This window comes from Cinclus cinclus, chromosome 31 (genome assembly GCF_963662255.1).
Source record: "Cinclus cinclus chromosome 31, bCinCin1.1, whole genome shotgun sequence".
NCBI classification, from domain to species: Eukaryota; Metazoa; Chordata; class Aves; order Passeriformes; family Cinclidae; genus Cinclus; species Cinclus cinclus.
Window position 1 is genome coordinate 2467562 of NC_085076.1, and position 24608 is coordinate 2492169.

A 24608-nucleotide genomic window follows, 5' to 3' on the forward strand; every position below is an offset into this window, starting at 1 on the left:
GGCGGGCGTGGCTGTTCCCTGTTCCCAAAGAAAGTCAAACACGGGTGATTCGAATTATTTGTGTCTCAATGCCTGCCCCAGGCTGCGATTTAATCCCAGCCCCACGAGGTGATTTTATGGTTTTTTCATTGGTTAAAAATAGTCTGGAGGGGGAAAAAAACCTCTCCTTAGAAATCCCCAAAGGAATTTTTAACCAAAAGGCAAATATTTGGTGCAATTCTATGAGTTCCTTGAACTTTCCCATAAATAAATCAAATTAATTAAATTAGAGTTCCCTGAATGAGCAACCCACTGTCCCCTGGTGGGGAGGCCCTGTCACAGTTCTTTCCAGGGAATTTCTGGTTTCTCCATCCCTGGAAGTGTCCAAGACCACATTGGAGCAATCTGGGATAGGGGAAGGAGTCCTTGCTCACAAATCAAAGATCTTTAAGGTCCCTTTGAACACAAACCATTTCATGGTTCTATGAAACCCCAAAGGGCAATTCTTTCACCTTTAATTCCCTAATTCTCCCTGGGCTTGGAAATAAAAGAAAGAAACAGAAAGAAAAAAATCTGAAAATGGCTCAAAGTTCAGAGGGTTTTCTCCTCCTTTTTCCATCTCTGCTCTGGAGCAGCCCCTGTTCCTTCAACCTTCGGTTTTGATACAAAAAAATCATAATTTTCTGGCCACTGCAACAGCGGGGTGTGTCCGACTGTGACATTTCCTGGAGTTCTCAGGCAGAATTTGAAGAAGAACGGGGCAGAAAAATTCTGATGGCAGCAACTCAGGCTCCTGACCCATCTGCCACGAAAACAGGGAATTCTGGGGAGCGGGAAGAAAACTCTCAGGATGAGAAAAACTCTCCTGCTGAACCCCAGAGGTCACTGCACCCTTGTCTTACCTCGTGCTCACTCCCAGGACAAGGGAAGTGCTGTTAATTGAGATGTAATCAGCAGCTGACTCATTAAAGGCGTTGCAAACACAGCCTTGAGCCGAATTCCAGATCCCGATGCCAATTAAACCTCTCGAAGTTTGACTTCCATACTTTATGTAATGGGTAAAAATCTTCATTTAATGGGTTTTTAGGTGCTCCAGGCTGACGAATTCCCTGCAGGCTCAGGGATATGCCCCGTTGGATTCCAGCTCCTTCCAGGGCAAGATTCTGGTGGGATTGGCAAAAGGAGGATTTTTCATTTTTATCATTTTGCAATTGGAGGAGCTGCACTTCAGTTTTTTCAGGTGTTCCAAATGAAATTCTCCATCATTCACACTGAAGAAAAATTCCTTTTTTTAGCCCATTTCCTCCTTCCTTCCTTTTTTTTTTTTTTTTAACTGAAAACCCAAATAATTTAATAGGAACGTCTGGAATATTTGATTTTTGCAGTGTTCCAGGGGCTTTGAGCAGCCTGATCTAGTGGGGGAAAACTAGAGGGGTTAGACTAGATGATGTCTGGAAGTCCTTCCCAATCCAAACCATTCATTGATTCCATAATTCCTTGTTAAATAGAAAATAATAGAATAATTCTACCTGATAAATTCCCTATGTCAATTTTGCCCATGGCCCTTTTCCAACCTCAATGACTCTGGAATTCCGTCATTTTAGTGTTTTTTTTTTTTTTTAAACCTTCAAAGGATGGAAAGCTGCTCCTGAGGAGTTTTATTACAGAAATGTTTGGAAAACCAAGGAAACTCAGGCTCTGCTCCTCCTCGGGGAGCAGCTCAGCCCTGCCTGCAGGTAAATCAGTGGGATAAGGAAAAACGGGGGGGAAAAAAGGGGGGGAAAGGGAAACCAGGAGGCTTCTGTGTGATGCAACAAAGTTTTTAATGAGTGAGAAATGCCCCTTTGAAAAGCCAGAGATCACAGAACGTGGAAAATCCATTCCGGGGAAAATCCATTCCCAGATAATTTTGGGGAAGGTCCAACCAAAGTCCCACTCCAAGATGTCTTCAGCCGGCTTCTCCTGGTTGATGTCCGAGGATATTGGTGATTGTGGGTGGAATCCATAGGGAATGGGGTGTCCCATGTCGGAGCAATAAATTGGGAATGCTGGAACGGGGAATGGGCTGTCCCATGCTGGAGCAATAAACTGGGAATGCTGGAACAGGGAATGGGCTGTCCCATGCTGGAGCAGTAAACTGGGAATTCTGGAACAGGGAATGGACTGTCCCATGCTGGAGCAGTAAACTGGGAATGCTGGAACAGGCAGTGAGAACGAACAACGAGGAGGTGCCGAACAAGAAGTAGGAGAAGCATCAGGAATGTGGAGGGGGCCGTGGAAACGCCGACCCCTCATCCTCGTGGCCATGGATTTGGGCATTCCCAGGACACCCCGGATGATCCGGTGCCCTCAGCAGGGCCCGCAGGAGCCACGGAGGAGGCGGCTGAAACGGCGAGACGCGGAGGGGCCGCAGGAGCCGCTGGCCAGCGCTGAGATCCCGTATCCAGAGCGGGCGCCATATCCCGGGAAAACCCCAGAGCCGTAGAGACCCCCATAACTCAGAGAGCCACCAAAAGCCGGGGCTCCCGTGGATCCCACCACGGCCTGCTGCGGGAAGGAGCTGAGGATGGGGCCGGGGAAGGTGACCACCACCGGGGGTGGCTGGATGAGGGCTGTGGAGTCCGGACACTGCCGGACACACGGCTCGTTGCAGCTGTTGGCCACGGGCTGCGGGCAGGCGATGCCACCGGTGGTGGGGCAGAGATCGTAGCAGGACATTTCCTTGCGGGGCTGGATGTGGATCCTGGAACACAGGGAAGGAGCTGCTGAAAAGTGAGGGTCAGCAGAAAGGGCAGGTGGAGGTTTGGGGGAGTTGGGGAATAGGGGAAAATATCTCCAGGGGAAAAATTGGGGTGGGACAGAAGCGGGTTTGGTATTGGGATGGGATGGGATGGGATGGGATGGGATGGGATGGGATGGGATGGGATGGGATGGGATGGGATGGGGCAGGGTAGGATGGAACAGTGTAGGATGGAAATGGGGTGGGATGGAAATGGAATAGGATGGAGGTGAAACGGGATGGAGATGGGATAGGATGAAGATGAGGTTGGATGGAGATGAAACAGAATGGAGGTGAGGTGGCATGGAGAGGGGATAGGATAAAGAATAAAATGAAGAATAAAGGAAAAATTAAGTCCCGGAAATCAGTGCAGTAGCAACTGGTATAAAAATTCATAAAGCAAAGGAATTCTGGAACTGGGATAGGAATGAAAAGACTTCGGACTTACCTGACGGGAGAGGAGAAAATCAGGAGAATGATGGAGAAGCTCTGCAGAGCTGCTGCTTTTATACAAACCCTGGGATGGCCCGGGGCTGAGCCACGCCGAGCCCGGGAGTCGCCACCTCCGACGAGCCGAAATCACACCCCAAAGTGACGAAACTCTGCTCGCTTGCAGTTTGCAAAACCACCCTGAATCTCTGCCCAGCACCATCGGCACATTCCAGCTCCCGGCTCCCTTTCATCTCGGAGCCTGATGGAGCAGCTCCATCCCACCCAGCGGGAATTAAATCCCATTTGCTGAACACTTCCTTCATTAGCTTCCCCTTCATTAGCTTCATTAATGATTTTAATCGGAGCCAGAACCTGCTGCCGTGCACAGGTTTGGGTTTACGGGCTCCGGATCTCGGCTATCATCGCTTCTGCTCCCAGATTTTGCAATGGAATGCTTGGAGAGATGGAAGGAGCTTCCCGATGTTTCTTGCACCTGCAGCCACAAACCTCAAGTCCTTGTGGGAATCGCGGATTTGCGCGCTGAGACTGGGAGATTCCCAATTACCCTCAATGCAGAAAACACAATATTTTAGCACCTAAAACAGGGCTTAATTTTTTTTTTTCCTGGAGGGATAGGAGTGCATTTTTCACAGATGAACTTTGCCAGGTCCCGCCTAAAACCCTCTGATTTGCCGTGGATGGGTTATTAAATGAATTTACTTCTACCCAAGTTAGACTGAGACTGGGAGGTTCCCCCAAATTTTGGGAGGTCCCCAGGGAGTTGCAGGAATAATTCCCCCAAAACATGTCCAAATATATTGTTTGGGTGTGTTTTTAATCACTTTCCAAACCCTCCCTAAGAGTTTATGTGTGAAATGGGGTGTGATTATTGCAATATAAATATGTGGTTGTGTTCTGACAGCCCAGCATTTTGAAACATAATTAAAATTTGTCTTAAAATTAATATTAAAAATAAAACATAAAAAAAAATAATTTCTCCAAGTGATCTCTGCCTGTTCCCTTCAGCAGCTCATGGTTTCTCACCTCAGGATTTCAGTGGATTTTCTTGTCTAATTTAAGTTTCCTTTCATTTGGGTGAGTTTCTCCTCCCGTGCCGATGTTTTAATTCTCATTTTCTCTGTTTGTAGCCTGAACATCTGGGAGACAAAACACGGATCTGGATAGTTTTGAAAAATACCTGTAACTTCCTCTGAAAAGCACTGGATGGTTTTGCCCAAATCCAAATTCCAACCACGCGTAAAAGCTGCTGATTTCACAAGGAAGACACCGACATTTTAATCAATTTTTTTTTTATCTACCACGGGTGAAGAAGAAAAAAAAATCCTGCACCTTCAAGCAGATAAAAATGATGATTAACACCTGAGCCAGCACCATTATGTCAGCTAATGAGAGGTGAATAAATGAAGCAGCAGAATCCTCACTGTCATTCCGAATGCATTTCACAGAACGTTACCAGGCGTGAACCTCGGCCAATTAAAGTGCTGAGATGAAAGAAATCTTTGGGTTGTAATTTGCATTTCGTGCAGCGTCAGAATTTGAATCAACTCATAAACAGAAATATTGAGCAAAACTCTTTCGTCACCGCGAGGCGACCCGGGTGTGATAAAGGCGTTTATGGGAGCCTCGGGTTCTCCAGAAGCTCAGGATTCATCCAAAGGCCCTCCTCGAAACTGCCCAGAGTTTCATAGAATCCCAGGATTATTTAAGATGAGAAAGAGCTCTGAGGTCACCCAGTCCAGCATGGGGTCAATTCCCACCTGGACACCCAGACCAGTGTCCAGGAATTCCTTGGACACCTCCAGGAGTGGCCACTCCAAACCTCCCCGAGCCCCTTCCAAGGCCTGGTGGCCCCTTCCAGGAAGAATTTCCCACCTGAGCATCCCGTGGCACAGCTTGAGGCCATTCCCTCTTGTCTTGCCCCCATTCCCTGGGACCAGATCCCAAATCCCCCCTGGTAGATCCCGAAATCATCCCTGGATTCCACTTTTCTCCAGGCTGAGCCCTTCCCCAGCTCCTTCAGGATCCTTCATTCCTTTCTTCAGCTGCACCAGCCCTGTTCCCATCCCTGGACATTCTCCTGCCCCTCCACATTCCCTTTGCCACGCGGGGCCCAGAGCTGGACACCTGATTTTCCCATTTTCATCAGATTTCCAAGTTTTCCCCCTGGTCCCACAGAAGGTTCCTCTGGGTGACCGTCGCAATTCCTGATGACCAACTCAAGGACTGCCCTGACCTGAGGCTGGTGGCTCAGCCACCGTCCAATGCCATCACACAGATCCTTTGTCCCTTCCCTCTCGAAGCACCGTGGGATCTCTGTTAGAGCCCGGCTTAAATCCTTCTTAAAGGCTCCTTTTGTAGCCTGAGCTTTTCTTATCCTCATCTTCACCCCCACAGGTTTTTCTGGCAGATTTTTCAGGTCCCGGCAGGAGGTAAACCGATTTTTCTGGCTGATTTTCGGGTCCTGGCAGGAAGTAGAACATCCCCTCCACCTGTCATTTGGATACCACTGGGGAAGCTCTGGGTTCTGCTGGGAGTCATTCTATTTTCCAGAGACAATGAAACAAAAAAACAGATTTTTCCCTGCTTTTTTAGGCAACCAACACTGAGGGATTCGCTGTTCCATTACAGAGAGGGGAGCTGGGCACTGCAGCAGCTTTTGCCTTTTTAAATTCACGTTTTCCCTTCAGTTTCTGGCCAGAAGTTCTCTAAACGTTGACGTTCAACAAATCTTTTTGCTGCAGGAAAATGTGTACCCTGAGACCTTTTGGCAGCTGATAAGGAAAAGTCCTTGTGAGATAAAGATCTGCCTGACTCAGGAGGTGGCTTTGTGCTTTGCTGATGACATAAGAAGATAGTGACACATGGTGCAGTGCTTTCATTGGGTTTTAGGCTACTTATTAAATACGGACACAAAGTCTATTTCTATTTTATATAAAAGTAAATTAAACTGGACCAAAAGAGTCCCAAATGCCCTGGATATGAGGTGAAAGGCTGAGGGAACTGGGATTTCTCAGCGTGGAGAAGATTCTGGGGTGGCCCAAATGTGGCCTTCCAGGACCTAAAGGGGGACACTCCCTAAAAGGGGGAGAGACTTTTTAGAAGGCTCTGGAGTGACAGCACAAGGTGAAATGGATTCAAACTGCCAGAAGGGAGGTTTAGATTGGATATGAGGAAGGAATTCTTCCCTGTGAGGGTGGTGAGACCCTGGCACAGGTGATTCCATGGCTGCCCCATCCCTGGAATTGTCCAAGTCCTGGTTGAAGGTGTCCCTGCCCATGGCCTTGATGATCTTCAAGGCTCTTCCAACCCAGTTCTAGGATTCCATGACCACTCAGTGAATCCTTGCCATGCATTTGAGGAAGTTCCCTCTGCACACAGAGCTCAACGCGGAGAGGAAACTTCTGCTCATCTTTGGTCACCACGCTGTGACCACGTTGTAATTCAGTAAATTTAATGAAATTGTGAATGCAGGGGTAAAACGGCCTCATGGAAGGCTCTCCATGGAGATTTTCCCCCTCTGGGCAAAGTTTGCTCAATGTTTTTGCAGCCTCCTGCAGAGCAGGGAGGTTTACCCAGCGAGTTTGGCAAACTCAGGGTGGGTGAGGACACAAAAGCCCAACGCAAGGATTTTCAGTGATGCAACAGAGTTTTAATGAGAACGAAAAGAACACAAACAACACAGTAACATCAGGGTTGTAAATGAAAGACAGCAGAGCCTGAAAGACACATCAGTCTGTCACTGCATTCAGCCACAGGGATGGTAGAGAAGAGGACAATGAAGAATCGAACACATGGAGGTATCGGGAAAGAATTTAAAGGGAAGAAAAATCTGCATTTTGCTTTGCCCTTCTACATCACCCAGAGGGTTTTCTGTAGAGTTTAGCAGGACCCCCAGAAGCCACGGCCGTAGCGGCCGTACCAGGAGGAGTAGGGGCTGCAGTAGCCAGAGCCAAAGAATCTGCCAGAGCCATACAGGCCCCGGTACCCTCCACAGGAACCCAGACCCCCAAAGGAGCCCCCATATCCATAGAGACCCCCATAGCCCCCATATCCGTAACCCCCGTAGCCCAGGGATCCGTAACCCCCATATCCATAACCCCCGTAGCCCAGGGACCCATAGCCCCCGTAGCCCAGGGAGGCCCCAGAGGCTGCAAGGACGGGAGCTCCAGCCGATCCCACCACGGAATCCTGCGGGAAGGAGCTGAGGATGGGGCCGGGGAAGGTGACCACCACGGCGGGAGGCTGGATCACGGTGGTGGAGTCGGGGCACTGGCGGACACACGGCTCGTTCCCGCTGTCAGCCAGGGGCTGGGGCCGCAGGACGCCGCAGGCAGAGGAGGGGTACAGGTCGTAGCAGGACATCTTGCAGGGATTGGAGGTCAGTAGACACTGAGGAGTGAGCAAAAGATAGAAATTCAAGGGTTAAAAGATTTGACAGTTGCCAGACCTGTGGATGAACATAATTGTTATGTCTGGAGTCTTGGTCGTCCTTCCTTCTCATCGGTGTTTTTGCACATCACTCACACTCTGAGCTCTCATCTCTCCTGGGGTCTCGTTCCTAACTTCTCGTACTTCATTCCCATCTAAAAGCAGTTCTTTGCTCCGACAAAACCACACAAAGGTCTCATCCAACCTCTGTAAATTTCTTCCACTATCTTTTGTGGCCTCTCCTACAACAGCAGCCTTTCCCCATTAGAAAGTCCTCCTGTGTCCAACCTGAGCCTTCTGCCAGGATGTTGTGGAGAGCTAGAAATTCCCCCTGAGCCTCCTTTTGTCCAGGCTGAGCCCCTGCAGCTCCCTGAGCTTCTCCTCTTAGGACTGACTGACCTTTAAGCTTCTGCCACATCTAAATACCAAAAAAACTTCAACGATATAAACCACTAAAAATTCTTGTTGGCCAAACCTTCTGCAAGTTTTTGGAAGCTGCTTTGGTCATTTTTCTAATTTCTACTGAGAATAAAGAATGATTTTATAATTTCAAACTCATGAATGTCCAGCACTGAACAAAAATAAAACCACCCCAAAATAATCTGATTATTAAGAATCTTAGAATCCTTACAGATGATCCCAACCTTGATGAAAACCAGCAGAGAAGAGAGACTGGGATTTTCTAAGATAAAATTCCAAGGGAAGGGATCCCTTAGGATCTTACCTTTCTCACGGTGATGAATGAAGCGAGGAAGGCGAAGTGAAGAGCCCTGGGTTGGGAGAGCTTTTATACCATTCCCAAGATCCTGGGGATCAGCTAAGGTGCAATTTGGGGATGTGCATAATTGGGGCAAACCCCAAACGAATGCGACACGTAGGTCCTCAAGGTTCTGCTGACTCTTTGTTTGTTTGCTGGTCCGAAGTCTCGTGAAACGTGATAGGTGCATTTCGTCACGGAGCCCTCTTTCATCTGGAATGGTGACAAGTCATCCTCATTCCTGTTATCATTCTGTTCCAGTAGGAATTATCCCGACGCTCTTCCGGAGCTTCTCCATCATTAATGGCAAAACCTGTCTGCTTGCTTGGGGTCACCCAGTGCGACATTTTTTCCATTAAAAAAAGAGAAGAATAATAAAAAAAACCCTGGAGATAAAATGATCTAGAGCTACTTGGGGTAATTTGTATCATTATTAGTCTCAACTCTTAATGTGAGAACATTATGGAAGCCAAAGGAAGGCATGGAAAGCATCCTGCGGTCCTCAAATGGCCTTTGTTACATAATCTTGGAATTATTTGGGTTGGAAAAGCCCTCCAAGACCATTGAGTCCAAGATGTGACTGTCCCCTACCTGAGGCCATTCCCTGTTTTCCTGCTCCTTCTTCCCTGGGAGCAGAGCTTGTGGTTGACCCATCCCCAGAATTGTTTTGGATAAAGCAGAGCTCACAAAATTCCAGGTTTTTATCTGGAAATTTTTATTTCGAATTCTTTTTCACTGGGAAAAATCCTGAAGGGGCACAAACCCCCAGGATTCGTCCTTGAACTGATGATACCAAGGACACAAATATCTTGATTGAGGTGTTTGAATGTGACGTCATTCCATAATTGTGAGGCACCTAAATCCAGCTCCATGCCTTTAATCTACTGTATCATCCACAGGATTTGCATAGACTTGCTCCCTGGGAGCTTGAAAATATTATTGTCCAAAATCCCCCTGCCCCCCAAAGGCTGAGAACCCCACCTCACCATTTAGGGATCACCTGTGGCGTGGAGTCTGCAATATTAAAATGGCCCATCCATAAACGAGACAAGAAGGAGCCTTTGCGTCACACATTCCAAATTCCTGATTGTTCCCTCATCCCAGAAACTTCCAGCTCAGCCCTTTTTGGGATTTATGACTTGTGTATCACAGGAGCTCATGAATTCCTAAGAACCCGAGGCAATAATTCGAAGCATTTCCGTCGCATTTCGACTTTTGCACTGGAGGATCCATTTTTCCTAAAAAAATCCCAAGTTTCCTCAGGTCTGTTCAATGTTCTCAGGCACCGTCTTTGGACCATCAACACCTGGGAAAAGTCTCTCCAGGACCTCCAATCCCTTTGTGGCTTTAGATAACTTTGTGAATTCATTCCTTGTTTATGTCCTGAACCCAAACAAGACTCAGGAAGACAAAGGCTCCTCTCTGTCTCCTCCATGGAACCCTGTGGACTTGGCCAAAATTCAGGATTTCACTGTTTTTCCTGCTCAGGATTAAATTCCAGTGCAATTCGTGATTCTGATAAACCCATGAGCCACTCTCCAGGTGTTCAGTCAGCACCAAGAGGAGCTGGCTTGGTGATTCTTGATGTAATTCCACTGAAGTGACAGCAATAATGCCGAGTATTAATTTCCCCCCAAGTCATCACGAGATGAAAGAATTCTCTATAATCTCAGGTGATGTTTAGAACATTACTACAAACAAATTTGAAAGGCCTCGTAAATGCCAATAATAAACCCGACAATTTCATCACCCCAGTGGTTGCATGAGTTTGAAATTGGGGCGGGCAAGAGATGCTGATCTGGTACCTCCAGCTGATATAAAAGCTCCTCTGTCTTCTCACTCCTCCAAACGCTTCCCTTGACCTCTTGGAGACTTGGGTAAGTCTGAATCTCCCCCGTTGCCCTCGGTGCGTTTTTTATTCTTGGCTTCAACTCGAGTTGATTTCCAACATCCTCTCTGTTGGGTGAATCTGTGCGGGCTTGGGAAAGATCGAGGACCTTTCTGTCTCTGGGGTGGCAGATGCACCTTTTTGGGGTGTAGAGCTCTTGGTGTCAGGAACACCAGACCTTGGAGTGTGCTCTGAAGTCAGCCGAGATGACTGGAGCCCTTTCCCTGTGGATTCAAGCTGGGAATGTTTGGAATGTTGAACCTGTGGAGACCCCAGAGCCCCTTCCAGGATCTGCAGGGGCTCCAGGGAAGCTGGAGAGGGATTTTTCCTCATGAACTGCAGGGACAGGACACAGGGTCAGGGACACAGAGGGGGAATTTACGTGGGATATTGGGAAGAAATATTTCCCTGTGAAGGTGCGGAGGACCTGGCACTGGATATTCCATGGATTCTCCATCCCTGGGAGTGCCCAAAGTCAGTTGGGATGAGGCTTGGAGCAGCCTGGGATAGTGGGAGGTGTCCCTGCCTGTGGCAGGAGGTGGCACTGGATGGGATTTAAGATCTCTTCCAAGCCAGTCAATACCAAGGTGCTCTGATTTAGTTCTAAATAATCCTGCAAAGAGCAGGGGGTTGGACTTGATTCTTTTGAGTCACTTCCAGCTTGAGGAAGCCTGTGATTGCCTGATCCTCACTTTGGTACGTTTAACCCACCTCAAGGCTTGCATGAAAGGTTCAAGGTTTGACAAGGGTGTCACCCCTGCAGACATCCACACGTGACAAAGTCATTTGTGTTTCCTGCTACCGAAAATCCTCAGGCTCTCCTTCACCTTCTTGCTTTCAAGTTCCTCCTCAAAACTCTGTTAAGGATTTACAAGACATCACTAGAGATTTGTTTTTTATTGTCTTGTCAGATGCTTTTCTGGGAAAGCCAGGCACTCACAATCCTATAATCTGTTGTTCCCTCGACTCTCAGCAAAATTTGGATGAGTGGGAAGATGAAGCTACTGTAATTAAATTCTCTATAAGCTCCATCTCATGCAAACCTGCTGAACCCAAATCCGAGTTTTCCTAATGACTCATCCAATGACCTTGGACAAAGTCACTTTGCTCTCGTTGCTTTTGCTTCCCGGTTTTCAGTTTAACGTTGAGAAATAAGTCTTAGTTCTTTGCAGGATGTTACGAAGGACAAGGTTTTCAGAGCATTTCCCACGTGCTCTTGTGTGTGGACACCCTTTGGAGAATTTAAAAAACACTTTTTGGAAAAAGAGAGCACTAGGTTGCAAAGTGGGGGATACTCAGAACATTCTACTTGTTATTTTAATATAAACTGCTGAATTTTGAAGTCCTTGTCTTCTGTTTTAGCCTCTGTCGACCTCCAATCCCTGCAAGATGTCCTGCTACGACCTGTACCCTTCCTCTGCCTGCGGCGTCCTGCGGCCCCAGCCCCTGGCTGACAGCGGGAACGAGCCGTGTGTCCGCCAGTGCCCCGATTCCACCACCGTGATCCAGCCTCCCGCCGTGGTGGTCACCTTCCCCGGCCCCATCCTCAGCTCCTTCCCGCAGGATTCCGTGGTGGGATCGGCTGGAGCTCCCGTCCTTGCAGCCTCTGGGGCCTCCCTGGGCTACGGGGGCTATGGGTCCCTGGGCTACGGGGGTTATGGATATGGGGGTTACGGATCCCTGGGCTACGGGGGTTACGGATATGGGGGCTATGGGGGTCTCTATGGATATGGGGGCTCCTTTGGGGGTCTGGGTTCCTGTGGAGGGTACCGGGGCCTGTATGGCTCTGGCAGATTCTTTGGCTCTGGCTACTGCAGCCCCTACTCCTCCTGGTACGGCCGCTACGGCCGTGGCTTCTGGGGGTCCTGCTAAACCCTCCAGAAATATCCCTGAGTAAGGAATAACCGGCAATGGAGAGATACAATCCTGGCCCCAGAGGAGATGTTGTGACCAGCCCACTTTGGTGGAGCTAGAAGCACTCAACTCCTTGATTAATTCACCTGCTGCTTGTCATCTTCTGGGCTTTTTTTTTTCCATCTCTGTGTGTGTGTAATATGTGGGATAAAAAAATATTTTATATTCTTCTGAAATGCAACTTCACCGTCCAGCTGGAGAAGAGCAACCATGGAAGGAGTTGCCTGTGACCAGATATTCTTCATATTCTGCGATGCTTTTCTGTGAATGCTTTTTTTCTCATTAAAATGATTCTGTTCTGCAAAAAAAATCAGTGAAGTTTTAGTTTTAATTTCTCTGGCTGTGGGCTAGCAACACTTCTCTCTGTACAGTGGGGGAAAATTCATATCCTTACCATTGGCTGAGGTTCAGACTTCCAAACCACCTGGAAACTCCCAGCTGGGAGTGAAGCTAGCCACTGTTCCTTGATCCAGAATTTGGGAGCAGGAATCCTCCCTCCCCAGCTATCCTGGGCCACATAAATAAAACATTACAGAGTGAATTGAAAGGACCCTGAAGATCTTCTCCTTCCACCCCCCACCATGGTCAGGGATACCTCCCATGAGACCAGGCATTGGGGCAGGGATGGGGCAACCAGAAATTCCCTGGAAAACCCGTGCCAGGGCCTATCCACCCTCACAAGGAAAGATTTCGACCTAAATTTGGCTTCTGTCAGTTTGAATCCGTTCTCCCTTGTCCTGTCACTCTAGGTCCCAAGGAAAAGTCTCTCTCCAGCTTCCCTGTAGATCCTGGAAGGTGGAATCTCACCACAGCAGAGAAGAAGGAGGAATTTGCTCACAGGTTTGTTCTTAATTTTTCCAGGAACCATTTTCCCAGGAACCATTGTCCCAGGAACCATTTTCCCAGGTCCTGTCTGCTCCAGCTTTTCCTGCTGGTGTGAATGAATCCTTCAAGGAGCTGTTTTTCTGTCAGAATCCATCCAACACTTTACATTTCATGATTACACAGAAAGATTTCATATTTCAAAGTTCCACTCTGTGGCCCAGAACACTTTATTTAAAGATTTGACAGGAAATTGATTTAACTTGCCACCGAGGCTATTCCTAAGGTCAGAGTTTAAACATTTGGCTGAGGAAATATTTGAGTCAGAACCTGAAGCCCAAAGAGATGAAAGAATTACCTGGAAGAAATTCATACACAAATCAAATCTTCCCTGTTTTCTTGGGCAGGATGTTCACCTCCATAATTTAGGGACAGGTTGGATGAAGCTCTGAGCATCCTGGACCAGCGAGATGTGTCCCTGCCCATGTCAGGCGTGGAATGAGATGAGCTTTAAGACCCCCCCCAACCCAAAGCACTCCATGATTCCAGGGTATTTTAACGGTGTTACTGGCACCTGCACAGGTGAGGCTTCTCCAAAGGCAAATAACAAAGGTGAAAACAGGAGAAAAGAACACCAGAACATGGCAACTTTGATGCAACAAACTTTTAATGAACAGCAAGCAAAGCAATGCATTTGCAGAGTCTTCAAGAAGCAAGAAACTCTTCTCCATCCAGAGGCACATTCACACGTGATTGATTCGGGTTCTCTTCCAAATCCCAGCTGTTGATGTGAAAAAACAGCGCCCACTTCGAGCCTTTTTGTTCCGTATTTACCCCAGGCAACACAAAAATGGGAGCAGGAGAAGCTGTATGGCAGAAGCTGAAAGAGGAGCAATTCAAAAGGGGCTGAGCAGGTGCAGATCCGTGGCCTTGGGATGGGGCAGCGGTGGTTCCGCGCTCCTGGGCTGCGAAACCATCACGTTCCGTCTGTTGGCAAGACCTGACCTGGGATTTTTCCCTCGGGTTTAGCAGGGGCCACAGCTGCCGCGGCCGGAGCGGCTGGAGCGGAAAGACCAAGGGCTGCAGTAGCCAGAGCCAAAGAATCTGCCAGAGCCATACAGGCCCCGGAACCCCCCACAGGACCCCAGACCCCCAAAGGAGCCCAGACCCCCATAGCCCAGGGAGGAACCCCCATATCCATAGAGACCCCCATAACCCCCATAGCCAAATCCCCCATATCCGCCAGATCCAAATCCCCCGTAGCCCAGGGACCCATAGCCCCCGTAGCCCAGGGAGGCCCCAGAGGCTGCAAGGACGGGAGCTCCAGCCGATCCCACCACGGAATCCTGCGGGAAGGAGCTGAGGATGGGGCCGGGGAAGGTGACCACCACGGCGGGAGGCTGGATCACGGTGGTGGAGTCGGGGCACTGGCGGACACACGGCTCGTTCCCGCTGTCAGCCAGGGGCTGGGGCCGCAGGACGCCGGAGCCAGCGGTGGAGCACAGGTCGTAGCAGGACATCTTGCAGGGATTGGAGGTTAATCTGTAGAAGGTGTTAATTTATATTAATTTTAATGGAAAAGCAAATTTGAAGCTGTGCTGAAGCAGTCCATAACAAATCTGGGAAGTATTTCCTATTCCTATTTTTCCTATCCCTGTGATCTCCAGGCTACTCTTGACTTCATCCCAACACAGCCTGTGCTCTTCAGTTGTATCTTTGAATTTCCAGGTCGGATAATTTATTCAGTATTAAATTACTCTTAGCTGATGACTTCTAGTCAGATTTTATCTTTCCTGCTACAAGCTCAGCAAAACTCTGCCAAATGTAGCCACATATGCAGGTTATTCTTTGTCTCCTGAAATACAGACAAGGAATCTTTTGTAATTGTGATAAAATAATACAAGTTTGGGGTTCAATGCCACTCAATGAACCTCTCTCCTACAAGACTTAGAGATGAATGAGAAATTAAACACCAAATATCCTACAGAGGAGCAGCAGCAGCCTGACCACAACCAGATTTCTTGACAGGAAGCTCAGTTTCGAGAAGTTTGAGAGAAAAGTGACTTACCTGGTTCACGGAGGCAGAACAGGTGAGAGAAGTGGATGGATGCACCTGAAGCAGACACCTTTTATAGAACTCCCTGCTTGCCCAGAGGGCGCAGGGCACCTGATGCGCCAGTTCATAATTAGGTCCCAACCCCAAATTGAAGGACACATAATTCCTCAAAGTGCTGAAATTGTCTTTGCTTATTGCTGGTGCACTTCAAACCTACACACATTCCACCCCAGACCTCTATTGTCTCCGGGCATTACGTGGGGAATTATTTTTTATGATCCCATTGCTTTCCTTAGCGTTAGGGGAGGAAATGAAGCTGACTTGATTTATTTACGAGTCCTTCATAATTGGGATGAATGGAGGACACTCATGGTTCTTCCCAGGTAAAGGTCCTTGAGTGTGATCAACAGGAGATGTGGAGCCAATGGAGTTTCTTTTAGGAACTCGAACGAGGACTGGGGACAAACAACAAAGGGAAAAACATTGGTTCTGCAGGCTCAGCATTTCTCCCTCCACCTACTCAAGGCAAAGCAAACACAATCAGCAGGGGCATTTTTGAATGGACTTTATACCATAAAATGTTCTTGTGGACTGGTTTAGGTTGAAAAAGACCTTAAAGATCATCCAGCGGCACCCCCTGACATGGGCAGGGATACCTTCCACAGACCAGGCTGCTCCAAGTCTTGTCCATCCTGGTCTTGAGCACTTCCAGGGATGGGGAATCCATGGAATCACCTGTGCCAGGGCCTCCCCCACCCTCACAGGGAACGATTCCTTCCCAATATCCCATCTAAACCTCCTCTCTCTCAGGTTTAATCCACCCCCTCTTTTCCTGCCAATTCATCCCTTGGAAGAAGTCTCCATGCTCCTCTTTAAACTCTCTCCTGGTTCTTTTTCAGTCCCTGGAAACAGAGAAATATTTCACCTGGCAGCCACAATTCCATGGAAATTGAGTTTTCTGAGTTGTTGCATTGAACTTTCTTTTCCCATGATTTCCCCTCCTATTTTTACATATTACAAACACAAAATTCTGCGTTTTAAATAAAAGTGAAAAATAGATTTTATTCTTGAGGTCAAAGACAGGAAGGTCAAAATTACAAACAAAGAGCTGATTATGGGAAAAACCCAAGTGGCCTCAATTTGCCCATTCTAATGTGATAATCTCTTGTAATTGTGAGGTGTTTACACCCAGGCATGGGTTTTATATAACTCTGACACAGTAGGAAAAAGTCACTAATGGGTGTTCAGAAGGTGCTTGAAAATCCCTTGGAATGTTCTTGTAAAATTTGACTTTTTTTTTTTTTTTTTCCTCCTCATGATAATGGCTCAGGAAATCCTCCTATGTATCTCCAGATTTGGAAAAGCTCGTAATTCATAAATAATGTGTGGTGTGAAGATAACCACGTGGGTGATTATGATAACGACGATAATGATAGAGTAGCACAATCGTGGTGCAAACAGAGAGAGAAACCTCAGCAAATCCAACATTTGCTTTTCCCAGCAGATTCCCACCTTGTAATTGCTCTGTGCTGAAAGATGCCGTCAAGGATGGGATTAGCTGCAAGATCCTCTCTAAAAACAAAGGGTTTTTATTTCCACCTCAGCTAAATTTGACATTTTTCCTATATGGAATCATGGAAAGGTTTAAAATGGTTCAAAGACCATCGTGTTTCACCCCCTGCCACGGACAGGGACACTTTCCACTATCCCAGGTTGATCCAAACTGGCATTGAACACTTCCAGAGATGGAGCCAGCTCAATAAAACATAAATTCAATTATTAATTCAACATACACTGATTATTTTGAGCTTTCCATTCTAATCCTTAAAATCATAAATATCTCTCCCCTCAGAACTAAACTCAGGTTTAAGCTGTGGTTTAAGGGTCAGAAAAAACACAAGACTTTTCTGAATATCTGTGTCCCCAAAGCATCCTAAGATTTTTATAATTCCTGTAAATGTCTGATCATGATTATAAGACAGGACAAGAATATTTATATGTAAACAACTCAGTACATGGTGCCACTCCATAAAACTGATACTAATTCATGAATCATGTTTTAGGATGAAAGATGCACTAATTTCACCCATCAACGTTTCAGATCAAAGGACCTCTCGTGATGTAAGGCAATAATTGAAATCAAGGATAAACACAAACAGAAAGAGCAACAATTTCATCACTTTGAGGAGCAATCAATAAAAAAAAAAAATGTTCTGTGTCAACTAATGAGCTCCTCTGAGCCCTCAGGCAAGTCTGAACTGTATAAAAGCTGTCGCCACTTGGGGTTCTCCCAAACATCTTCCCTTCACTCCTTCTTCTCAACGACTTGGTAAGTCTGGAGCTGCTCTGTGCTGCTTTTGGAATCGCTCTTTGCTGCTTTTGGAACAGTTTTTTTGCTGCTTTTGGAATCTCTTTGCTGTAGAATTCATCTGGGGTGCTCTTTTCCATTGGGAACTCGTAGGCAAAATTTTAGGTGGAGAGATAAACCCTTCAGAAAGCTCAGGGAAGGCTGCTCTCCGCTTTCGAGGTTGGTGTTTTGCTCCAAACCAAACAGAAAGTTTCTTATCAGAAGATTCTATTGGATATTGGGTTGCCTTCACCTGTTGTATCCATGACGGGACAGGTTCAGTGTTTATCCCTACCCTCTGCTTGGTTAAATGTGAGACTGGAAACCATTTTGAAAGTTCAAATCTTCCTGGTTCGCAGGGAGATGTTAGAGGCAAACCTGCCTTTAGATCCGGTTTGTTCTATTACAAATCACCCAAAATGCTTTTAATTCAAGATAAATGGGCATGAGCACCCCCAGAGACAGGACTGGCTTGGAGTAAGACATAGAGAAGAACTGAAAACTGTTTAAAATGCTCTTTAAGAGATTTATTTGTGATTAAAAGGGATCCTGGAGGGAATTTAAGGAGCTGAAATGTGAAGAGCTGGTTTTTCCCGAGTTAATGAGGGCAAGTGGTTTGGTGTGAGAATTTTTAAAAAGAGTTTGGAGCCCAGAATCAAAATGCTGGGTTGTTAAGCTCATTGTAGGGATCTCAAAGCCCTGATTCAATGTTTGGAAATTTGCAACAATCGTCTTTGCAATTCCCTTGTAATGGTCTCATTCAAAAAGTTCCATCTGAATAGACAATGAGTTATAATCCCTGTTTTGACAAGGATCAGCACAAAGGAGATCAGTGGGAATGAAGAGCCAGAGTCATGAAATCCTGAATAACAACCACTCGACTCTTGGAGTGGAGCCCCACTCCTTGTTGATCCCCTGACTCACCAAAGTGCCCCAGATAATAATTTGGGCTGTTCTCATTCAATTTTCATCTTTAAGAGACATAGGGAAATTCCAGAGCTTCAAAGAGCTCCTGTCTGGGGAAAAGCTGCCAACTCCAGAGCTCTTTTCTGGAGGTAAATAACATCTTGTACTTGCTCAAACCAACTCTTGTAGATCCATCTCCAATCCCTGCAAGATGTCCTGCTACGACCTGTGCTCCACCGCTGGCTCCGGCGTCCTGCGGCCCCAGCCCCTGGCTGACAGCGGGAACGAGCCGTGTGTCCGCCAGTGCCCCGACTCCACCACCGTGATCCAGCCTCCCGCCGTGGTGGTCACCTTCCCCGGCCCCATCCTCAGCTCCTTCCCGCAGGATTCCGTGGTGGGATCGGCTGGAGCTCCCGTCCTTGCAGCCTCTGGGGCCTCCCTGGGCTACGGGGGCTATGGGTCCCTGGGCTACGGGGGATTTGGATCTGGCGGATATGGGGGATTTGGCTATGGGGGTTATGGGGGTCTCTATGGATATGGGGGTTCCTCCCTGGGCTATGGGGGTCTGGGCTCCTTTGGGGGTCTGGGGTCCTGTGGGGGGTTCCGGGGCCTGTATGGCTCTGGCAGATTCTTTGGCTCTGGCTACTGCAGCCCTTGGTCTTTCCGCTCCAGCCGCTCCGGCCGCGGCAGCTGTGGCCCCTGCTAAACCCGAGGGAAAAATCCCTCGACTCATCAAACGGCACCATTGGATCCTCACCTGAGCTCCTGAGGAAGGGGCACAGCATCAGACTGCACTCCTGACCTTGGAGCCAGAACCCCTCTAGAAATTCTCCTTTTCGTTTCCTCCTCCCTTTGTTCGGACTCCTCTTCCTCACCCCTTCCAGCGGCCAAATGTGTGGTTCCACCATCCCCTGGCTTCTCCCCAACACTGCTGCCTCCTGCCACATGGCTGAGGGAGCAGCTCTCCTAAGGGACAGCTTGCCTGTCTTTCCCTCACCTGTCCTCGTCCAGTGGGGCCTTCCCTGCCCTTGCAATAAAAAAATCCTGCATCCAACACTTGCCTTTGTTTTTTCCTGCTAAGCCCCAGGGTGGGATTCAGTGCCCAAGAGAACCAGGCTGAGATGTTTTTGCAGCTGAGAGTCCTCTCTCACAAATTGTTACGTGTATTATTTCAGTTGTCAGAATTCTAGAAGTTATTCCAACTATTTCCATCCAGTTTGGCACTGGAACAGGGAACAGTCACATCCCCAAGGCTGCCAGAGTTCAAGGACAACCATCTCAGGCACAGGGTGGGACTCTTGGGGTGCCTGAGCAGGGCCAGGAGTTGGACTCAATCCCTGTGTGGCCCTTCCAACCTGGGATGTTCCATGGTTCTTTTTTTAAATTGGTTGATTTAGTGCTGGAGTTCCTTTTAATTTTACATCTTCCAGGCGTTGTACTAGAAATCCTCCAACTGCCTTCAAAGACAAAGCTAAAAAATACTGCCTGAAGTTCTGGCAAAGCACTTCTGAGAAGGAATGATAGGAGGAAGGTGAACAAAAGGAAACAATTTTTGAGATTGGTATCTGATGAGCAAAGATGAGGAACTACCTTCTCTTTTTTCATTAATCGCTGCTGTGATAAAGTTGCCTCGGGGAAGGTTTGGCTGAACCTGTCAGCAGGTGAGGTAAAAAGAACACGAACTGATGCATTAGAGAGGATTTACCTCTTCCTTCACCGGGGACTCTTTCAAAGAAAATGTCTTGATCAGTGTCAAGGAACAGCAAAACTTATTTTTCACAGGTAATTTCAATATTCTTCCTGGTATGGGAGTGGATCTGTCAGATGTCCGTAAGTAAAAAATTGAAATGGAAATTAATCCATGGTACATGTGAATGCTGCTTTTATTTTCAGAAAACTTCATTTTTACGGGTAAACAAACGCTTATTTGAGAATATTTTTGACCAGAAAAAACACAGAATTGTTTAGGTTGGAAAAGATCTTTGAGATGATCCAGGCTGTACCTCGTCCCCACCTGGTCACCCAGCCCAGCATCCAGGAATTCCGTGGATATCTCAAGGGATGGGTATTCCAAACCTTCCTGCGCCCCTTTCCAAGGCCTGACCACCCTTTCCAGGAGGAAATTCCTGTGTTCATCCTGAACATCTCCCATTGCATCTCCAAAAACTCTTCCCTGACAAGTTCTCATCTCTTTCTCTGCTCCATCCTCCCTGTCCCCTCTTTCCTCCCATCCAGGGCAGCTCCTGAGACAACTTTACAAAACGCCTTTCCCTCTTTTCTCTTCTGATCTTTTCTTCCACCCTCAGCCTCCAAGAAGTGCTTGGGTGAAAACCATGAGCCCAGCCGAATACCTGAGCTGCGACTGCCAAATTTCACAGCTCTCCGCGAGGCAGTGCCAAGCAGGCACCAGCCTAATTAGGTGTTGTGTCAGACAAGTGCTCAACCCAAGATAACACCCCTGGAGAGAGCCATTAACACCGAGGGAACAACGATTACACAGCGTTAATTTGGGCTGGATGCCTGTTCGGAGTGAGCTCACTTCTGATTGCAAAACCCAGCCAAGGGCTGACCTTTGTCTCAGTGTCTACTCCGGAGTTATGGTGTGGAGGGAGTTTGCTCCATTCCTCACTCAGGGATCCATCCCCAAAAACCTCTAATTATTCATTTGCGTTCCTGGCATTGGCAAGACTTTTGGGAGCCCTGATAACAGAAAGCTGAGTGGCACTGAGCTGGAGGGAATGAGAGTTTCCGACTGGAAAAACGAGGTGGCTGAACTGCTGGGAGCAGCAGGAACAGAGTGACGGTCAAGGGATGGGGCAGAGCTCGATGCCTGCTGACTATGGGCAAAGGAGGTGGCGCAATGGCAAGGAAACTTTCCTGTCCCACCTTCCAGGAGCCACCTCAGAATCCCAGGAATGAGGAAAACGCCTCCAACATCATCGAGTCCAACCCAGAACTGATCCTCACATTGTCAATCGGTGCAGAGCACTGAGGGTCACATCCAGTTGAAACATTTGAGCCAAGACCTCCAGTTCCAGTGACCTCTGCTTGCATCCCCACAGCTCTCACACTCACAGTCAAACAAGTATTCCTCACTGCCTCGAGACCAAGCAGAGCCTCAGTCCCCTGGATCCTTAAAGTAATTTAATCATGGTGCAAAAGCAGAACAGGTCGAGATGGTGCCTCCAAGGAGGGAAAAACAAAGGGCACATTGGAATTTTATACCCTCAAAACCTGGGGACATCAGCGCCAGCTGTAACCGAGAGTGTCCAGTCACCTGGACACTGGCTGGGCCAGAGGTCCCTGTACCCTTTACATGCTCTGGAGTGAATACACTAAAAACATAAAATATCAGAGAGTCGCGTTAATATAAGCAGGACGTGTAAAACCAAAGGAAGGAGCACACCCAATTTCCCTTTCACTGCAAACTAGTACCTGCTTGTCCAACAGACAGGGTGAATCCAGGAAAAATTCACGGAATTAATCCTACATAAACTAAAATGAAGAACATTAAATGATAAGAACAAAGCAGAAATCATCTGAGCTCAGAAACCAGGAAAAAGGGTATGACACACCCTGGCGAAAAATTGAGTGATTAGAATCTACCATGCAGCTGTGGAGAGAAGAGAACTCCAGAAAAATACACAAAAAGAGAGGAACTGGATGCAGGAAAACTTTATTGAACACAGAAGGGTAGGAGATTTGGGAGAAGGATCGTGGGCAGGCCCCAGGCAGGCCGGGTGTCACGGGCTGCAGGAGGCCAGGGCAGCTCGTGCAGAGCTCAACTTCTCCATGCTGGGTTGAGGCGGCCGCGGGGCTTTGGGCTGGGCTCTGGTGGCTCTAGCAGGGCCCGCAGGTGTCCCAGAACTTCTTGCTGTAGCGGGGGAAGGCGTAAGGGCCGCAGGCGGGAGCAGCGCAGGCTCTGCCAAAGGTGCAGAGACCTCCCGGGGCCTGGGTGGCACCGGTGCCGTAGAGGCCTCCCAGCCCCAGGGAGCCGCCAAAGGCCGGGGCTCCGGAGGAGCCCACCACGGCTTGCTGGGGGAAGGAGCTGAGGATGGGCCCGGGGAAGGTGACCACCACCGGGGGCGGCTGGATCAAGGCCGACGAGTCGGGGCACTGGCGGGCGCACAGCTCGTTGCAGCTCTCAGCGATGGGCTGGGGCACAGCCACGCTGCTCCTGGGGGGACACAGCTCAGAGCTGCTCCTGGGGGGGCACAGATCGTAGCAGGACATCTTGGTATGGCAGAGATGAGGCTGAAAGAGAATTCAGAACAGCAGGGGTTAGAAGAGACGTGGGCATCTCCCCACTCAGCAGCGCCCCGGTCCCAGCCCTGCCACACACCCTGACTGGCCAAAGCCACACAGCCTTGCCCTCACTGCCCAGCCCTGGCCCTGTGCCCGGCAGCCCCCTCAGAGCCCTGATCCACACGCCCCCAGACCTCACAAGCCCTGCCCGAGTCCCTGTGCCCAGCCTGGCTCCGTCTGTCCCACCCACGGGCCTCCTTCCTTGCTCTCCTGAGGAGCCTGAGCCAGGCCTGGCCGTGCCACGCTGGTGCCAGCGCGGCCACTGCTCCAGCAGCTCTGGTGGCCAACAAGGCCCTGGGCAGTCCCTGGGCCAGGAGGCAGAGCCCCGCAGGACCCACCTGGCCTTGGGCTGAGCAGAGCGAGGCCGCAGCAGTGGATGCAGCCCTGGGCCAGGACAGCGCTTTTATGGGTGGCCACAGAGGCGGGGCAGGAGCTGCCCGTGCTGGGGACACGTGGGAGGGGGCAAGGCCCGGCCCCAGCCCTGCTGCCACGGGGCTCTTCTGCTGACTCCTGCCTTTCCTGGCCAGCCCCAAGCTGCACCATCAGCCCCTGCAATCACCCTGCTGGGACGCTGCCAGTGCCACCTCCTGGGCCACAGCAGCCCCAGGCCGTGCCTGCCGTGTGCCACCGGCTGTCCCTGATGGGCACAGGACACAGCTGACCCAAGGCCCAGGAAAAGGCAGATCCTGTGGGGCCCTGCCTGCTCAGCACCAAGTAAACACTGGCCAGTCCAGCAAAGATGGGCTCCATCTGCCCCCAGGCACTGCCAGGGAGCTCTGTGACACAGGGGACAAAGAGCCCTCGTGCCAGGTCTGAGGTACACAGCACAAGGATCAGGAACAGCCCCACAAAGCACAACACAACTCTGCGTTCTTTCAGCACTGCCCAGAGTCCCTCCAAGCCCTCACGTGTGCCCTTGGTGCCAAATTCCTGGAAACCATCGTGGCTACCAAGTGTCTGACATGGCAGGAAGGACAAGATGGCTTGGGCAGAGGAAGGTGCTGGGGTGGCACCTGGGGGATGCTGACTCAGGGAGGGGCAGGGGCCGCACAGCCCTGGTGTCAGCAGCAGCAGCAGCAGCAGCAGGGAGTGTCCCCTGTGCAGATTGGCCCTGCCTGGAGCTGAGCAATGCTGGGGTTGCTATAAAAGCCCTGCCTGGGCCACACTGGCCCAAACACCAGCCTGGCCACCTTCTCCCCCTCCTCCTCAGGCACAAGGGTAAGTGTGCGAGCGCTTCTGCTCGCGGCTCCCTGCTCCAGCCCCGGCCCCTGTGGCTCGGGTGCTGCCTCTGCTGCTCTCCTGCCATGACTGCCCTCTCTTGCAGAGCACCCTCGGATCCCTCGCCAAGATGTCCTGCTACGATCTGTGCCCCCCCAGGAGCAGCTCTGAGCTGTGTCCCCCCAGGAGCAGCGTGGCTGTGCCCCAGCCCATCGCTGAGAGCTGCAACGAGCTGTGCGCCCGCCAGTGCCCCGACTCGTCGGCCTTGATCCAGCCGCCCCCGGTGGTGGTCACCTTCCCCGGGCCCATCCTCAGCTCCTTCCCCCAGCAAGCCGTGGTGGGCTCCTCCGGAGTCCCGGCCTTTGGCGGCTCCCTGGGGCTGGGAGGCCTCTACGGCACCGGTGCCACCCAGGCCTCGGGAGGTCTCTGCACCTTTGGCAGAGCCTGCGCTGCTCCCGCCTGCGGCCCTTACGCCTTCCCCCGCTACAGCAAGAAGTTCTGGGACACCTGCGGGCCCTGCTAGAGCCACCAGAGCCCAGCCCAAAGCCCCGCGGCCGCCTCAACCCAGCATGGAGAAGTTGAGCTCTGCACGAGCTGCCCTGGCCTCCTGCAGCCCGTGACACCCGGCCTGCCTGGGGCCTGCCCACGATCCTTCTCCCAAATCTCCTGCCCTTCTGTGTTCAATAAAGTTTTCCTGCATCCAACTCCTGTCTCTTTGCCTTCTTTTCCCATGCCATGAGACCCCTGGGGATGGCG

The 24608-nt window shown here is 49.6% G+C and overlaps 7 protein-coding genes across 9 annotated transcripts; 3 read left to right on the forward strand and 4 right to left on the reverse strand.

Annotated features, from left to right (window-relative positions):
• Positions 1 to 2328: 2328 nt before the first annotated feature.
• LOC134055262 (scale keratin-like) lies at positions 2329 to 2697 on the reverse strand. Its single transcript, XM_062511459.1, has one exon. The coding sequence runs from the start codon at positions 2695 to 2697 to the stop codon at positions 2329 to 2331; it is 369 nt and encodes a 122-aa protein (XP_062367443.1).
• A 4393-nt stretch (positions 2698 to 7090) lies between these two features.
• On the reverse strand, positions 7091 to 7573 carry LOC134055238 (scale keratin-like). The gene has a single exon (XM_062511421.1). The coding sequence runs from the start codon at positions 7571 to 7573 to the stop codon at positions 7091 to 7093; it is 483 nt and encodes a 160-aa protein (XP_062367405.1).
• A 4100-nt stretch (positions 7574 to 11673) lies between these two features.
• Positions 11674 to 12156, forward strand: LOC134055247 (scale keratin-like). Its single transcript, XM_062511435.1, has one exon. The coding sequence runs from the start codon at positions 11674 to 11676 to the stop codon at positions 12154 to 12156; it is 483 nt and encodes a 160-aa protein (XP_062367419.1).
• A 1889-nt stretch (positions 12157 to 14045) lies between these two features.
• On the reverse strand, positions 14046 to 14540 carry LOC134055217 (scale keratin-like). 2 transcript variants are annotated; one of them, XM_062511386.1, is made up of 2 exons: positions 14192 to 14540; positions 14046 to 14119 (listed from the first exon to the last, which is right to left on the reverse strand). In XM_062511386.1, the coding sequence occupies exons 1-2, from the start codon at positions 14538 to 14540 to the stop codon at positions 14046 to 14048; spliced, it is 423 nt and encodes a 140-aa protein (XP_062367370.1). The 2 variants fall into 2 exon arrangements, with proteins under 2 accessions (XP_062367370.1, XP_062367369.1); XM_062511385.1 differs by having other exon boundaries at positions 14046 to 14540.
• A 4000-nt stretch (positions 14541 to 18540) lies between these two features.
• LOC134055219 (scale keratin-like) lies at positions 18541 to 19035 on the forward strand. 2 transcript variants are annotated; one of them, XM_062511394.1, is made up of 2 exons: positions 18541 to 18889; positions 18962 to 19035. In XM_062511394.1, exons 1-2 carry the CDS (start codon positions 18541 to 18543, stop codon positions 19033 to 19035), a joined length of 423 nt encoding a protein of 140 aa, XP_062367378.1. The 2 variants fall into 2 exon arrangements, with proteins under 2 accessions (XP_062367378.1, XP_062367377.1); XM_062511393.1 differs by having other exon boundaries at positions 18541 to 19035.
• A 3134-nt stretch (positions 19036 to 22169) lies between these two features.
• LOC134055137 (scale keratin-like) lies at positions 22170 to 22562 on the reverse strand. The gene has a single exon (XM_062511267.1). It carries the CDS (start codon positions 22560 to 22562, stop codon positions 22170 to 22172), a length of 393 nt encoding a protein of 130 aa, XP_062367251.1.
• A 1420-nt stretch (positions 22563 to 23982) lies between these two features.
• LOC134055138 (scale keratin-like) lies at positions 23983 to 24375 on the forward strand. The gene has a single exon (XM_062511269.1). It carries the CDS (start codon positions 23983 to 23985, stop codon positions 24373 to 24375), a length of 393 nt encoding a protein of 130 aa, XP_062367253.1.
• Positions 24376 to 24608: the final 233 nt, after the last annotated feature.